Source organism: Stigmatopora argus, chromosome 2, assembly GCF_051989625.1.
Source record: "Stigmatopora argus isolate UIUO_Sarg chromosome 2, RoL_Sarg_1.0, whole genome shotgun sequence".
NCBI classification, from domain to species: domain Eukaryota; kingdom Metazoa; phylum Chordata; class Actinopteri; order Syngnathiformes; family Syngnathidae; genus Stigmatopora; species Stigmatopora argus.
The window spans coordinates 6,282,620-6,300,100 of NC_135388.1; the positions used below are offsets into that span (position 1 = coordinate 6,282,620).

The window sequence follows — 17,481 nt, forward strand, 5'->3', positions numbered from 1 at the left end:
GTGAAGATGTTGCAAGTGTTCCTATCATCACTAATGGGCTGTTGACGCCCATTCGGAAAAGGCCATAGAGTTACTATTTATCAAATTGACATCCAAGTGTCACAATCCCACTATTTCCCCCCCCAAAGCACAGCCACGTGTTTGTGAACACACGCAACTTTCCACACCACTGAACTTGGCGTTGACTGACACAGCCGACTTGTCCTCCTCGCCTTTTAGTGTCATTCCCTTTAAATCCACGAATCGCACTCCCACATTCTCATACTTGGCTGTCTTCCTCCAGCGCGATCTGAACTCCGGGTGCACTCCGGGTCTATAATCCGTGGCTCTTCTTATCTGCGCCGGAGGAACAATAGCCACCCGCAGAAAATAGCTCGGCTTCCGCGTGTCACTCCTCCACATGGAGTCGTGCCTTTAACATGTCCTGCTGCACTTGCGTCCTCGTGAGATTGACTGAAATAACTGCAAATTGTAACATCGACCTCTTTGCTTAACCATACCACCAAATAAAAGGAACAGAGAGGATGACGGTGGTTGTATGGGTAGTTGGACAGCTAGATGATTAGATGATAGATGACCAGATGGATGGCTCGATAGCTTTTATTGATAGACAGATTTATAGATGGCCAGATGGATGGATAATTGATAGACATGCATACTAACAGAACTGAATTGAAAGAACAAGTTTTATTAGCACTAATTTTGTTATTTCTTTTTTTAATGAAAAGCTCATTATTTAATGTGAAATGCCTGAACATACATAAAGCTCAGACCAATCTTACAGGGAAAACATGTGAAATTGTGTGCTACAAATAAACTACATAGTGAGCCACATTAAAGAATGGACTTGGCCGTTTACTTTGACTGCTTATCAAGCTTAGCAGGTTGTGTTGGGGGGTGTTCCATTATCTAGGCAGCATTTGAAAGCAATCTCCACATTCATCTTTTCCATTAACCAGCTTTCACCTCGCTCTTAATGAGCAGTGATTGCGCCTGCTCACCGGCCAAGATCGATGCCCAAAATGGACGCTGGGAATTTGCTTGAGTAAGGCATTGCCTATTCTGAATTCAATCACGCACACGGGCACATTCCCTTAGTGTTCAGTTATCATCTCCAGTTTGACAGCCAGTCCACTTAATTAGTCATTACACCGTACCAGACGCTCACTTCCAATCACGTTGAATAACAGCAACCAAACGATTTGCTCCTTAGAGCGTCTGCTGAAGGACTCAAGCTTCCGTCTCTTAAAGTTTTAATTTTAGGGTAGTTTTAGGGAAAGAGTTCTAAAAGAAAAAAACCCCTGCTGGGCTTAAAAGGAGCTTTTTTGTAAGATTCTAAATGAACTTGCTTTGGTGAACTAAATATAGTACCACAAATTTAAAAAAAATCTCATGAGAATTCAGTAATTTGAAGCGTGTTTTGATTTATTTTTAGCTTCCTGCTTTCTATATGCAAATGTGATGAGCAGTTCTTTTACCAAAGGCAGCCAAATTCAAATCATCTGCAAATTCCTGTATGTATATTCTACCTTTGCCCCCATGCCACAAAATGTCATCATTCTTTCTCTTCACATACCCAGCAAATGTAAGTTCAGTGGGCTAATCACTTAGGTACCGTAAATTGAGTCATTTCTCACTTACATTATGTAAAGCACTTTCCAATTATTTAACATGTTTAGGACTATATTAGAGCAGCAATGAAAATGTAGTCCTTCTATATTGCATAATACTGAGCTTCTATCCTTCCAAACATAGCGTTTTCCCTAATGAGGCTGAGAGTGTTGTGTTCAGGGACTGTCGTACAAAGAAATGTCCCTCACCTCATTACCTTTGACTCACTGTGACACTGTGTTTCCAGTGTTTATAGCTGTCGACTGTGTGTAACACTCACTTGTCTAGCTCGCTTTATCTATTGACTGCATTTCTTTGTCTAACATCCCCAAGGCCTTCGTTCTTCTTCTTCCCCCTTTTCTTCTTCCTCTTCTTCTTCTTCTCCATCACTTTGTCTGGCTTAATTCTGTCATCCCTTTGTGCTCTGTTGTCTCCTCCGGCTTGTTGTCCGCCCCACAAGTCAGGGAATGAATCTATGTGCGTGTCGTTGTCTTGTGTATATAATTCTTCACGAGTTTTTTTTTTTTTTTTTGCTGTCGGTTATCTAAGGGAAGGGCAAATGAATATGCCGTGTAAAAACTAATAGATATCCAGTACCTACACACATAAAGGCATTTATACAGTCCTTAAAGGTCGAAGAGAATGTGTTTTTAAAAGATAGGTTTTGTAGTGTAATGCTGAAAGACAAAGCACTAAAAGTATTACATTTTTGGCAAGTGACAACCCGAATTCATTTGAGTGTCAATAAATCCTTGAAGCTACTGCAAAAACAGTACAGTACGAATTTTGACTTTTACTCTTTATTAATTGTGGTCATCTTTTTTTTTTTAAATCAGACATTGTGGTTTAACTGATCAACTTAAAATGTGTTGACATATCAAACAATTCTTCCCTATGGGGCAAATCATTTTGCAGCATAGTTTGAATAGAGAAAAATGCCACCTGAGCAAAAATATGAAAGATTCAATTTAATCCGCCGTTCTTTTATCCACTGACAAATTCAATCTATACCCATTCATACACAAAATGGCTATATGCCACTCAATTGCAAAAGTGTTGTAGCAAGGTCTCTAGTATTCTGCTGGCATGAGACGCCTCACGGCTTCACTTACCAAGCGGAAAGACAGTCAGCAGCGAAGCCACCACGGGTCAAGGAGCAAACACCTTCCCTTGTCGGCCACGTTCCTGACTGACACCTTACGTGCCATCACATAACTCACACCTCGGCTGTACTGCTACACCATCTCACCAAATTGAATGTTACTTACATGCCCTCCAGTTACTTCCGGACTGTGCGTTCACATCTTAATTATATCATTTTTCTTTAACATTCACACTGCGTTTAAGCAGAATTACTTAGGGCGGTGATATTAATGTGCGCCTGGCAGCAATTGAATGTGTTATCAGTTAATTCAGCCGCCTCGTCCGGATGTCATCATCTACTCAATTGGTGTATTTTCATACCCGTCAGAGCATAGAATAAAGATCCAGATGAAATGTTAGTAGCTGGGGGCTTTACAGCGGGCCTGACATTTTTCTTCATTTTTTTTCTCCTGTGCAAACAGAAATACATTATCTCACAAAAGTGAGTACAGCCATCATAATGGACTTTTTATTATCTTTTCATGTGCGCTGAAGAAATAAAATTTTGTAGCAATGTCAAATCAGCGTATATTGCAGCTTGTATAACATTTGAACAAGATACCCCCAAGTGAGCACACCCCAACGTGAAATTAGGTTTTATCTTGGTTTCACAAAGCTTTGATATAAAGTATCTTCACCAAAAAAAATCTGAGTTTGAAACCTTAGATTTATGAATTGTTATATTAAGATGGCCAATTCTAAATGTGTTTTATATTCGCAGGAGCACATATTTTAGGCATGACTGCTGGAAACTTTCTGGCATGATGTATTTTAGCATTTTCTTATTATTTCCTCTATTAGTTTGTAAGGTCATTTGTTTTGAAAATCCGCACGCTGTCCTCTTTCAAGTTGTACTATTTCTAAAATATTGCACAAACAAAAAAAGTAGAATTTCTCCTTAATAATATTATATATAATAGCCTTGTCCTCATTTGATCACACAGTTTGAATACGAAAACCAGCTTTGGTAGATTGTTACACTCTAAACGGCTAAGAGCAGCAGGAGAGCCTGATGTATCTGACTGGCTTCAGTGTTCCACTCACATTCTAGTCACTGGCTTTTATTGCGCGAGTAAATAGTTTAAAGGTTGAATGCTACCGCACACGCTACTACTTTCCGTGGCATTTAACAGATGTTTGTGGCCACTGCTGCAGCTTTAATGAAGCACACTTTCTCCACTTTTCAAACACTTGCAGAACTCAACGGCTTTCCAAATGACTAGTCCCAATTTATCCACTGTCCTGCCATCTTCTGTTTAAAGTACTGGTAAATTTCGAACAAAGATTAGAGGTGGACGTGTAGCATCTGGACAGGAAGTGGGTCTTCCTGCTTGGGGGTGGATCAAGGTTGGAGTGCACAGGTCTCAACCACAAAGACAGAGGTCAAAGACTGCGGCCGTGTTGCGACATGCAAGCCCTTCGATGTCATGCCAGTGACTGTAATTTTTTTTTAAGACAGATGTGTCCCCACCCAGCTTTTCAAAGGCAGGCCTGGACATGTGTTCTTAAAAAAAGGACAGAAGGGAAACCAGCCCAGAGTAAATTGTAAATTGGTTTCATTTTCTTTAACAGTGGTTCTTTCTAGGATTGAGAGTGGGCAAGGATAGGCAATCATGGCTCCAGAGACACATGTGGCTTTTTCATCCTTCACCTGTAGCGTCCTGTGTCTTTGCAAATAGTTCATGAATTTCAACATGTTTCTATTTGAGTTTGCATGTTTGTCACATTTGATTCTCAGGCTATGTTCACACTGCATGGCTTGATGCCTAATTTAGATTTTTTTTGTGTTGTCATTCACATTGCAAAAATAGGCAACTCGCAGGTGGAAGCAAAGGAAAATATTACCTACCTGTGGTGGAAAAGATGCCTTTCCTACTTTTTTCCCGAAGCTATTTGGTTCTCTGTTGGGGTTCTTGGTGCTGATACTCCACACATTACCAATAAAATCAAAGAACGGGAGTGTGTCTAATGTCAACTTTCGGCATGGACGCCAATTCCAGCAGCTTTGCCTCACCTCCACAAGTGGCTCCATTAGGCTTCCAAACGCATCACTCGTTTTTGTCCGCCAGAGCTCCCACTGGGCTAAGAGGCAATTATGCAGCAGTGGTGGCGTAATATTTCATTCGGTTCACATGCTGGACGCTAACGGCTTCATGAAGAATAGTAGGGCAATCGCAGAAAATGGGAACTCTCAAGGGCACAGCGGTTCATTAGGAGTGTTGCTTTACAGGGGTGAAAAAGGGTGGGAGTACATCCAAGTTGAAGTCAGGTGGCAATGAGATTTGTGACTTGAACGCCTTATTATTTGAACTGGCACTCTAGGAATCTCTGATTTCTGAACTTCCTCCCTTTTTCTAAGATGGGATTGGTAGAGGACATGTGTTGTAACTACTATATAATGGAGAGATGGATCTTCTGTTGGGCAACGAATGAAGAACGGGGGGCTAATAGTTTTCTTAGGTTTCATCATCTCATGCCTTACTAGATCTTAGTTGTATTTCATAAATAACCCTGACAATTATCATGGCCAAGATGACTCTACAAAATCTTCTGTTATTCAGTACTAGCGACTTTGTGCATCTGGTGTGGAATCATATGAAACATGATATCCAAATTTTCCTGAACAAAATTTGGATTATTCAAAATGTCTAAAGAGACAGGATATATTTCAGACAGCAATTAAAAACCAGATTTCTATTTTAACAGTCTTTTCTAAAAAAAGTAATCCGTTTGACACGCTGTTTCTAATGCTTATTCTTTGTAAAACCTCACTTTCATTTTGTACATGAACTTCCATAAGCAAGAGAGTTCAGTATTAAGAAAAAAAAATGATGACCTCATGCATAATAGAGGGAAATGATTAAAAAAATGGTGTGTTTGCCAAAGAGATATTTGGAATTCAAAGGCTACGAGAGACAAGCTGATAGACAGTGACACGTGTTCTTTTTATAACCCAAACAGATGTTCAGGGCTTCTGCTACTCTTTGTTGGCAGATGTGAGCGGTTCGCGAATCATTCTAAATGTGACCCTGTAGAGAAGTCCAAGAAAAACAACCACACTAGATAAAACATCACAAACTTATGTCAGAACAATAACCCCGTTCTTCTCCTCCTGTCCTCAGAAATTCGATCTAACAGTCGTGGACCAAAGGATGGTGGCAACAAGCAGCTTCCTCTATATGATACCCCGTACGAGCCCACCGAGAATGGCGGAGACTCGGACCCCGAGCGTTCGCGCTGCCCTCGTGAGAGTCGACTGCCTCAGGACGACGAGCGGCCGCCAGAAGAGTACGACCAGCCCTGGGAGTGGAAAAAGGAGAGGATTTCCAAAGCCTTTGCAGGTATATCTGAGATAAGATGTATTGTGTGGGTCCCTCCGTGGGCTTCCAACAACACCATGATGTACGTATATGATGTTGGCAAATATCTATAAGACAAGCTCGAATGTACCAAGGTGGCATTCTAAACTTTATTGCATCAATCTTTTTGATTCAATAGCACTTGTCTGTCTTTACCAAATTACTTTTGACTGTGATTTTGATTCCAAGATTGTTTCTGGTATTTGCAAAAATGTTTGCCTTTTTTTCTAACCAATTCCTCGTCATTTGCGTCTGATTAACCCTTACGTTTTGTTACAGCTTTAAACTCGCACATTTCTCTTTTCCAAGCACCTGCCGTCATGTGTATTCACAGTCGCTCCTTCTATGTAATGTTTTCCCCACAAGCAGGGCCCTGGGTCCACATATTTGGTTTTTGTAAACAGGTGCATGTAAGACCAAGATGGCTAAGGCAGCCATAACATCAAAACAGGGCTGTTCTTGACAAACAAATATGCACCAAAAACATTATATCCTGATAATAAATCTTGTATATACATTTTCTTTTTTGTATCCTTGAACAGCTCTGCTTTGTTATGACTGCATTAGCTACGAGGGCTCAATAAATGGCACTGGATCAGTTCCCCACAGAAGAAAGGACTGCACTTCTAAATCCCCCACAGGTACCACCACTGTGCGACTGGACCTCTCTGTCTTTCTGTCTTTTTTTCAATTTTTAATATGATGTTTTAACCATAAATCATTTGGAATTCACGTGCAGGGGGTGGGGGTCCCGCAGGTTGTGGTCTTTTGATTAGTAGGATGAAAAAAGGTATATCTATTGAAGTGAAAATCAGCTGGTTTTGAAGGTCTACGGTAATGGAAGGGTATTAGCATTGGAGAGGGTATGAAAGGACAACAAGAGTGAAAATATTGAGCCTTTCCATACAATCGTATCATATTCTAACTAGATTAAACTTTAAAGCATGATTTTTTGTCACTCAAGTCTGTTTATGAGCAGCCAGTTCTTGGTTTACTCCAAGGATACACAGTAGTTCATCACTATCCTCTGCTAACACAGTATTAAGAATAATGTTCCAAGACTGTATACCTGATACCAGATATTGTATGCCACCACTTTATTGGCCAAGTATACTTTATCAATTCAGGTTACACTGCTAGAAATGAAAACTACAACGCGGGCATTATCAAAAGCAGTGCATGGTTCAGGTTGCTACATAATTGCCTTTCCTCATATTTTAAGCACAATAGCAGACTCTGGTCAAAGTGAAAGTTGATCCGACAATTAAGTATTGCATATCTTTGACAATTTTGATCTATACTAGGTCTTGTCTTTTCCTTTAAGTATCCTTTTACAGTTGTCATTAATTGTCAACTGGCTTTCCATCATTGTCGTCTTTCTTTTTCTGTGGATTTTGTTGCAGTGGTCCTTGTGATCGTCATCATTTTTATTGTTGAGATGGTATGAAAATAGGCCCTAATGAGAGGGTATTTGATGCGTGCTTGCAGATAATGGGAATAGCACTTAGTGCCTCCTCTTCTACTCTCAAAGACACTCTGAAAATGTAAGAGGGAGGAAAATATCCCTTTTGGATGTGGATTAGAAATCTCAAAAAGTAACCATTGGTGTTGCAATTACGGCAAGGACGCTATGCTGAATTTCCACTCCTTTACTGGCAAATTTAGCATGATTAACTGGGTTGAGGCACACATTCGGCTGGAGGTTTTTATTTGAGTTTTTTATATTATATGTCATGATATGAGTAGTGCATTACAATTCAAGCCGCGTAAACGTGGAGTTGGAAAGTAAATGAAAAAGTGCTGTTATGAACACCTTTTCAACATTTGAAATCTGTTCCTTGGTATCTTCATCAGTTTTTAATATTATTTGATCAATATACTGCAAGGATTAAGAATTACAGCAGGCTAAAGTCAATTTCTCCCAATGTTTTTATCATTTGCATAAAAGGCTCACTGTCAGTTGGTAGAGATCTGACCTCCCACTACATGTCTAAAATGAGTGAGATATAAAAAGGAAAATAGAAGCTACTAGCTGACTTTGGGCATAAACAAACCACAGTAGAACGTGGACTGGTTGGCAGTCAGACACAGAGCACTCAAAGACATTCAATCTCTCATATTGACAATATCACTGAGTGATAACTCAACCGTCCTGCACCAAAATCAGATAAATATACCACGGCACCACCATGTTCAATAATATGTCCTCTTTAAGAATGTTTTCAGCTCGTTTTGCTTATATAAGAGATGCAATGACCTCAGTCATGCGCTCTCTCCTTTATTATGTTGCCGGGAAACAGCACTCAGATGTTTATTTACTGATGCTTCTGCTCATATTTAAAGCCCCGGTTCTGTTGTCTCTTTTTTATTACGCCAGTGGTGGCCAAGCCATTAAGGATGGCATTTAACGATGAGAACTACTGATAAAACGTGTTTAGATACTTCTTTGTTCTGTTTCTAAATTGAGGAAATTAGAACAATGAACTAAATTGAGTCGAGGTCTCGTCATCTGAGGCTTGCACTTTGGCAAGGTGTTGAAACCTGCTTAGATCTGTACATCAAGGAGCCTTTCTCCATATCAAGGCATGAGCTGGCTTAATGCTTCTTTTTGAGGTGTGCTGTGGAAAAAGATCTGACAACTGCAGCCGTGTTTTGATCCGGCGGCAGGACTTCTTTTTAGCCATCTATTGGTATAGACTCTCTCATAAATTGCTTATCAATGTAGAGGATTGCTTTTGCAAGCAAATATGTCAGTGATAGATATTAGTTTAGGTCTAAAACGGAGGGGTGGGGAAAAAAGATCAATACTGCCAGTATATGGAATAGAAATTCTATTGTGATGTATCTCTGTCTGTTTAGATTTTGTAACCAATGTGTATGGATCATTGTTTGGTGCAATTAGGTTGTCAAAACACAAGCAGAAAGACATAATATTATCACGATCTACTGTCGCATTCTTTATCTTTTCAATACTTAAGCAAATATTCAATGACATGGATCTAAAACTGCCCCAACAAGGCAAGTCCAAACATTTTAAACACCGTTTTCATCACAGTTTTCTTGGTGAAAATGCAACATTACTCCCACTGGAGAGTCGCCAATTGCCCTCTGTTTTAATCCCGTAGCTAGTGAAGGACGTTATAGCCACAGTAATATCAATGACTAATGTTCTCGCAGCCAATTGAATTTTAATGGGCCGTTCCCACAAATATCAAAAACCTTCACAATTTATACAGCCACATTAAATGGAGAAAATGAAAGTGCAGCCCAAACAAAATACGATGAGAATGCTATCATAAAATGGTCGCACACTTCCCGCTGACCTCCCACTAGGGTCTGATATCGCAATGCTAGACTATTTATTCTCGTTAATGATCAGCCTAGGAGGGCACAATAACACTGCACATATTTTTTCCATCTAAATCGCCAGCCTTGTTAAGGTGTTGGGAGCGTGTGGAAGATTTGCGCTTTTGTTTAATCGCTCATCCTTGCCGTGACCTCACCACGAGCAAGAGCCTCATGCCCCACACTGGCAACAAAAAGCCTCTTCTACTTTCACCGCTGACTGAGTTGCTGATGGATGAGTCGGAAGCTCAGGAGTGACCATGATGTATGATTTGCGGAACAAATGAGGAAACCTGCACAGAAGCCGGAGGATGTGTGCTGGCGTTTTCAATCTGTAAGAGCCCTCATACTGTGCTGTGTACTCAATCCCAACTTTTATATGCTCCACTTTCAAAACTACATTTACCGTTGACAGTAAATGTATGAATTTGGAATTCTTAATTGCATGATCTGAAGAAAATGTATCAGTGTCTGGTAGAAGACGGTTGCAGTACAGGACCATTCAAACAAAGAAAAAATACTTTTCTGGCATTGACGGTCATAGCCATCTTTGACATGGACTCTTTTAGACGTCACTGTTTGTCGGAGCACTTCTACTCTGACCTATTTGTCCGTCTACTACAAGTACATATACTCCAACTTCTGTTGCATGTAATAGTACTTTTACTCCTAGTTGTAGTACAAGTAATTTTACGTGTACCTGTACACGTCTTTTCTCTCTTGTAGTGGTACTTGTTACTTCCACTGCAGGTAATAGTAATTCTACCCCTACTTATACTACAAGTACTTGTACCTCTATTGCAAGTACTTGTCCGTACTCTACCTAATCCTCCTTCCCTAACACTTTATATTGCATTGCCGTGTTGAACCTCACTGTATTGATGCACCAGCATATCAAGAAAAAATTAATATCGCTATGTACCGGATAGATGTTTGGTACGATAGTGTCGAAATACATAGACAAAGGATTGACGTCACCATTTATCAAAGTGCAACAGGTGTGTCGCTTTTGTGTTTTTAATGAATCTCTCCTGGATTGATATAAATCATTGAAGGTGTTACGGTCCAGCGGCGGTAGAATCCTGAAAACGTCATCCTGTTGGCGACGGTGTGCTGATAACCTTCAAGACGGCCCTCTTTCTTTCAAACGCTCTTATCTTCTTTCGCACACATTGGCCCACACGCACAACCAACGTAACCGCAATATTTCTACCCGTTTCATAGGCACCCGCTGGTCTGCACCCGCTAAAAGACTCATCACGTCCCCATACTTTATTTCAAATGAATGGTGCTCTTTCACATAAACACGCTCTCAAATTTAGCTCTATTGTATAACGTGATGGATACTAGTATTGGGAAGCAGTGCACTGGAAGGGGGAAAATTCCAGGGTCGTTGTGCGCATAATTTGCGGGATAAACACGGCCGTCTTGTTTTGAATATGCACGCATTAGCAATTAGCTGGGTAAATTAAGTGGAGCCAAATGAAATGGCAGTGGAGCAAACAGGCATGTTAATGAAAAGCCTCAAGAAACAAATGCGTGCATTTAGATACAGCGCTCATCAAAGCAGAACAAATGCAAGGTCAACACATGAAATGAAACGCTTTCAACACAAAAGGGTGAGGGGAATCGGTTCCGGGTGTTGAAGCATCACACTGCTGCCTTAGCATTACTTTTTACACATTCCTATGAGAGCTGATGCTATGATCAACGTTGAAAATTACACGGTCTCCTTATTCTTGGTCTCTGTCCTTTTTTTCCCAGAACCGCATCACTATAAAGGGCCTAGTTCGCTTGTGAGGACCAAATGGCAATTAGAGAAATTCAAACATGTTCGATTTATTTTATTTTATTTTTTTTCACCCCGAGACCTTGTAGATTTTGTTTCACGTCTCAAGTATGTCCTGGAGACACCACAAGGTCTAATATAGTTGCACGTAAGATGGCATGCACTTTGAAAAGTGAGCTACATATTGCCTTGCGTGGGAAAACAGGAGTCGAATGGGGTATCTCGGTAAGGCTACATTATTGGATTGGATTGGATAACTTTATTCATCCCGTATTCGGGAAATTTCAGCTGGGGGGCTCATGCCCATGTGGGTGAGCGTGTTTTACTCGGCAGCTGCGGAGGCGAACCTGTGTTCCCGTGGAAGTTGGCGGTCCAAATGTGGGAGCACAGGCGGATGGAGGGCTTGTTGATCTGTTGATTTGGCATTCAAGGGAGATAGTTATGATAGTTTTGTAGTTTCCATTGTAGTTTGGTTGTAATTTGTCTTGAAATTATTTGTTTGTGTAGTTTGGTAGTAGTTTTAGTTTTAGATAGAAGTTTATGAACACCAAAAATGAAGGGATTAGTTTCTTAAATTGAAATATGTTTGTTAGTTTTTATTCAAATAGAATTTCCGTTATCTTTTTTCTTTAAATTATAGTTTAATTCAGTTTTTTTGTTAAATACATTTTTTTTATTCTTAATTTTATTCATTTAGTTTGTTTTGGTAAATGATAACTTGAGAACTTAAAGGAAAAAGTATGGAGTAAAAAGTAGAAGCGGTTAAGGAATGCTACATTGCTGGGTTTAACGTGCACAGAATTGAAAGAAAACAACAATTTCCATGATCTAAACATTCAATCTTTCATGAATAAAGAAAAACCCTCAAACCTCCACCAGTCACGGCGATGTCTCCGCTAGTGAGCTCGGCTCTTTATACGTGTAAAAATGTGGGTTCATCAAGGCAGTGTAATCTGGGCTACAGTTTCTGATGCTGTCACTTTTTTCGCCCTAACTTTTTTTCCATCCTCTTTTCGTCCCTTCTCTATTCCAGCTTCCTGTTTAGTCACAACAACCATCTCTACCTCAACTTAAAAGTTACATGTCGTTTTCTTCTTCCTCGCTTATCTTTTCCCCCTGTGTTGTTGTTGTCGTCCATCTTCTCCTTTCCTACTTTGGGCGACTCTTACAGTAGAGATTAAAGTGATCAAGGACCTTCCGTGGCCCCCTCCGGTGGGGCAGCTCAACAGCAGCCCTCCCCTGGTGGAGGAGCTAGAGTCACCCTCGCAGACGGCTCAACCCTCGCCCGGACAAGCCGCCAGTGAGCAGCACCATCACGGTGGGTGTTGGTGTTCCACTTTTCAAATGTCTATCCCGTTGAGTCCATCTCTTCATCACTTCATCCATTCTTTTACCATATTTCAATTCATTCATTCTGGATTCACTTGTGATCTGGTTTAGGAAGAAAATTATCTTGAATTAGATTTGCTGCAATGTTAAGTTGAAACCACGTTTGCGAAGCATGTTTTTGGGTCACAATGCCGTCAAATTAAGATCTGGTGGCAAAGTAAGCACCCCGCAAGGCCGTTGGGATGAGGCACTGTATTAGTCAATGTGGTTTGTTGTAGTTACATTTTTTTGGGCCTTGTAAAGTGGATGTATTGCGTCAATGTGAACTTCTATAGCACAGGTGTCAAAGTGGCGGCCCGGCGGCCAAATCTGGCCCGCCGCATCATTTTGTGCGGCCCGAGTAAGTAAATCATGAGTGCCAACTTTCTATTTTAGGATCAAATTCAAATGAAGATTATAGATGTATAGGGAATATTTCCTGTGATTGCTCATTTTAAATCAATAATTGCAGACTATTTGTACAAATTTGAATGTCCATAAATGATCTCTCGATCAGCAGGATTGGAAAAAGCTGTCAATTTATCAATCAATTAATTTTGGCAGCCTAGTTGGAAGACATACTGGCCCTCCAATGAAATCGAAACTACAACGTGGCCCGCAACAAAAAATGAGTTTGACACCCCTGTTCTATAGCAATCCATCTAAAAATCAGATTCCTGGTCTCTGTGCCAATTTATTAGGTTACAAAGCAATTACATTATGCAGAAAATTCCTATCAAGGCTATCAAAATGAATGATAGTCTGTGGTTTATATTTTTAGTACGGTGCCATCATTTTTTGGTTATCAGGTTTTCTATATTTAGTATGCATGTTTAAAAAGCGCTCAAGACCGTTGAGGTGTGACCAAGACCGTTGAGGTGTGACTTGATATGGTTTGTTGCAAAGTCAGTTTCAATTAAAAAATCAGGTTTCTTTTTGTTGTTGTTTGTTTTTGTCCCTGCTGTGCTGTCATCTTTGGACATAATGACAAAACCTTTATGGATATGAATCCTGCACATCCAAAAAGCCCTCATCAAGGTCGTTGAGAAGTTAATGTTGTAATATTTTACTCTTTTTCCACTTGTGGAAGTCAATTCATAGAAGTTTGGGTTAGACCCAACATAATCATTTAAAGAACCCCACCCCAAGGAAAAATATTTTTCTCCATGAGATGGATTGTTTAGTGGCGATTGAAAGTCTTCACATGTACCAATTGTGGCCTTGGTTGATATGTTTTGGAAACACCCCACTTTTTCAATCTGGATTACATGTGGTGGAAAATCACATACTCTTATGCTGAGTTTTAAATGCTGAGGGCTCATTAGTTTTAATTGTGCCCAAATGCCTCCTGTCTGCGTAATCATTCGCTCTGACCTGCCATTTCCTCTTGTCAACATACTTGCTGCTCTTCCAGATGGCTCGCCAAATGGCTTCCTCGGTTGAGTAGAGGTGAAAGAATCGTACTTGCCTTAAATTGTTGGAGCCTTCCATGTAACTGTAGTTGTAACAGGTACATGTGAGAACTGAAATAACGGACCCAACTATTTGTATTTAAACTATTTCGAAGTTAATTTTTGGAGGTTGAGACTCATAGGGAGACAACTTTTTCGAAAAGCAGTTCTTCCCTAGACACGCTAGTCAACTGCTGCCATTAAACATAGAAATGAAGTACGTGTAGCGGAACTAATGTCAAGGAATGGGATGCCCCCCCCTCTGAGATTTGCACGTAAAAGGACACCGCCGTGCGCTGTGGGTGAGGACTTGATTTATGTGGGCCAATCCATGGGAAAGCCTGTTGGTTCCCCCATCCTCAGCCGCCATGCGAGTGGCTTTGAGATTAGCATCCAGCTGTAAAACGATCCTCGCTCGGTCTGAGCCAGTCTGGGAGGTGATTTGGTTGCCCCCTGTGACCGAGTGCCTCTATTTTCGACCATACTTGTCCTCATAAGAGTCACTGCTGTCCTGGGGCTCCTCCCATCTGACTTTGGGGGGATCCTGGATGGTTTTCCTTTCCAAAAATATTGTCAGTCAAAGTCAAGATTTAAACTCCAAATAATGGTTCATTTTGCAGTTAACTTTTGTGGTTTTGATATGCATCCAATTTTTTGTGTCCATTTTTTTTGGTGGTTGCAGTGTTAGTGTTTTACTTAGTCGCTAACCAAATGAGCAGGACCAGGGAATTTTTCTTTAGAATTGTCCATCCCAAGTCTCTTTTTTGTTTGTTTATTTAATATTAAGCTGTGGCTGCACTTTTACATGCATTTTAATGTACATGATTTAAAGCGAGTATTATTTACAAATTGCTTCTACATGGGCCATTTCTTTCTGGCAAATAGTTTTCTCTATTTATTCCAAAGATATTGTTATATATTTTCCATATCAAAATGTTTTTATTGTATTTTGATTTACAGTTTAATATCTATTTGACAGCAAGACACATACTACTTTGTTCATTTTTTTTCCATTGTAATTTTTAGAGTGCTTCCCTCGGAATGCTAAAAAGGGCACGTATGTATTCCTTCCATCTGTCAGGATCAGACGACACTTTCATCTGATTCCAATGACAATAGCTGCAACAACACAAGACCTGACAGTTTTTGTATGTGTTTTTTTATTTTTTGCGTACATTCTCATCCTTCTTAAGCTGCCCGTCGGGAGCTTTTGTTCTTCCCTCGGCCAATCATCTCGTCAATCTGCAGCAGAAAAGGAGTACATTCATACATACATTCTCTTGCAGAAGAAAGCAAAAGCAAACTGCTCTGATTGGGATCCAATCAAGGCACAGTCATCCTCAAGATTTTCTTTTTTCGTTCGCTATAGACAAGTGAGAAGATGTAGCCGAGGGGGGCTTACCATAGCCAGTACAGTTTGTCTATCCAAAAATAGGAACAAAAAGATAGACAGGGAAGAATTATATAACACACCTTGTCCTGCATTGTATTGATTAGTTTCGTCGATATTACCTGATTCAAGGTCTCATTCAAAACCTAACTTTCTACCAATTTTCAAACAAGGACTATTAGACTACACAGAGGTGAAAAATTATTACAATTTGAGACACAATTGTCAGTTTTATTCTACAAAATTAATTTGTTTCCGTTGCATTTTGCCACAAAAATCCAAAGACTCAAGGAATGTGTGAGTAGTAGTAGTTTTAACAGACAATTTTGTATTTTACAGATGGCTCTTTTAAAAATTAATCATGATTAGACATCGTAATACCAATATTTTGTCTCAGTTTGACCAGAAACGGTTGCCTTTTGAATACATAGAGAGGCAGTTTAATGACACACAGGTGAAAAATGTTGACTATAATACGCATGTATTTTTATCAGGCATGGTTAGAATATAGCATTAAAAAAGTCAGGTAAGAAGTTGAACTGGAAACTAAATGTAAAGTCAACATTGATAAAAGTAGCAAAAACATGCTTTATGCGGTCCCATTCAGTCAGTTACCATGGAAACAAAATGTATTAGACTCAGCACATCGGCAGCCATCAACTAATACCATTAGAAGAACAAATCTTGATCGATCTGTAACATCAGTTCACTCAAGGTGTAACTTAATCGAGAACATTTAATACAAAAGACAACACCAGATCCTTTACTTCACATGTCAAAGTGGTGGCCCGGGGGCCAAATCTGGCGCACCACATCATTTTGTGTGGCCCGGGAAAGTCAATCATGAGTGCCGACTTTCTGTTTTAGGATCAAATTAAAATGAAGAGTATAGATGTATATTACATTTCCTGATTTTCCCCCTTTTAAATCAATAATTGTAATTTTCTAATCATTTTTTTCCGTGTTTTTAGTTCAAAAATCATTTTGTAAAATCTAAAAATATATTTAAAAAAAAAGCTAAAATAAACATTGTTTTAGATCTATAAAAAACTGAATATTCAGGGCTTTTAATCCAGTTCTTTTAATCCATATATATAAAAAAAATCTAAATATTAGATCTAAAATGGTCCGGCCCACGTGAAATCAAGTTGACGTTAAAGCGGCCCGCGAACCAACCCGCGTCTGACATCCTTGCTTTACATGATTAGAAGCACAACATTTAAATGCATTTTTAATGCTATTTTTAAGAAAAGAGAAAACACAGAGGGATTTCTTTCTCAGAAAAGTGGTTTTTGTTTAGACCATCCTAATGCTTGGTTAAGGTGAGCAAGACATTAACTATGCGGGTCAAAGTCAATTTGGAGTTCAATTTTTTTTCCTCCACTTTCCTTAATTCTGATTTTAAAACATTACTCCTTAGTGTTTTTGAAGCTGCTGATATCTCACCATGCTTCAGGAATTAAGATTGATATAAAAAGTCATTTGGCTCCATCAGTCCCATGAATTTGAAGTAGATCGTATCAGGAGCGTTACGTTCATTGATTAAGGTAAAGGGGGGCCCCTACTGTTTAAACCTAGAATGACATCACTCTTGTTTTATTGAACCTGAGGATTTACTACAATAAAAGACATTGTCCAAATGATCAACTTAGAGTTCTCAACAACTAACGTCTAGAGGTCCTTCCAAGACTACATTGTCCAAAATAATTTGCTAAACTCACAACATTTGAACTCGACAGGTTGACACGATGGTGCAAACACGTTACGTTCTTTATCATTCCAAGTCTACGCATTATGACAGCAAGGCTTGATCATTTGAAAGTGATATGGCAGCTCCATACAGATGGAACTGGATCAAATACATTGAGATTGATTAGACTCCTTCCCCGAAGAGATTCATTCACCGGCTGAAATGTGTTTAGAATTCCATGGTATGGCGCTTCAAATGTCATCAACAGCACGCGTGGCCCGCAAACTGAACACATCTCTCTGGGCAAGTTGTCACTCTGGCTAATAAAAAGTAGA

The 17,481-nt window shown here is 39.7% G+C and overlaps 1 protein-coding gene across 5 annotated transcripts in view; it reads left to right on the top strand.

Moving 5' to 3' along the window:
• shf (Src homology 2 domain containing F) overlaps nucleotides 1-17,481 on the top strand; it is a 66,764-nt gene that overhangs the window by 37,400 nt on the left and 11,883 nt on the right. The window contains exons 3-5 of one of the 5 annotated variants that reach the window (XM_077623076.1): nucleotides 5,877-6,095; nucleotides 6,656-6,754; nucleotides 12,419-12,565. In XM_077623076.1, coding sequence (XP_077479202.1) covers nucleotides 5,877-6,095; nucleotides 6,656-6,754; nucleotides 12,419-12,565 — 465 coding nt within the window. The remainder of the gene's footprint in view (nucleotides 1-5,876; nucleotides 6,096-6,655; nucleotides 6,755-12,418; nucleotides 12,566-17,481) is intronic. The other 4 variants (XM_077623041.1, XM_077623049.1, XM_077623057.1 and 1 more) reach the window with 4 other exon arrangements.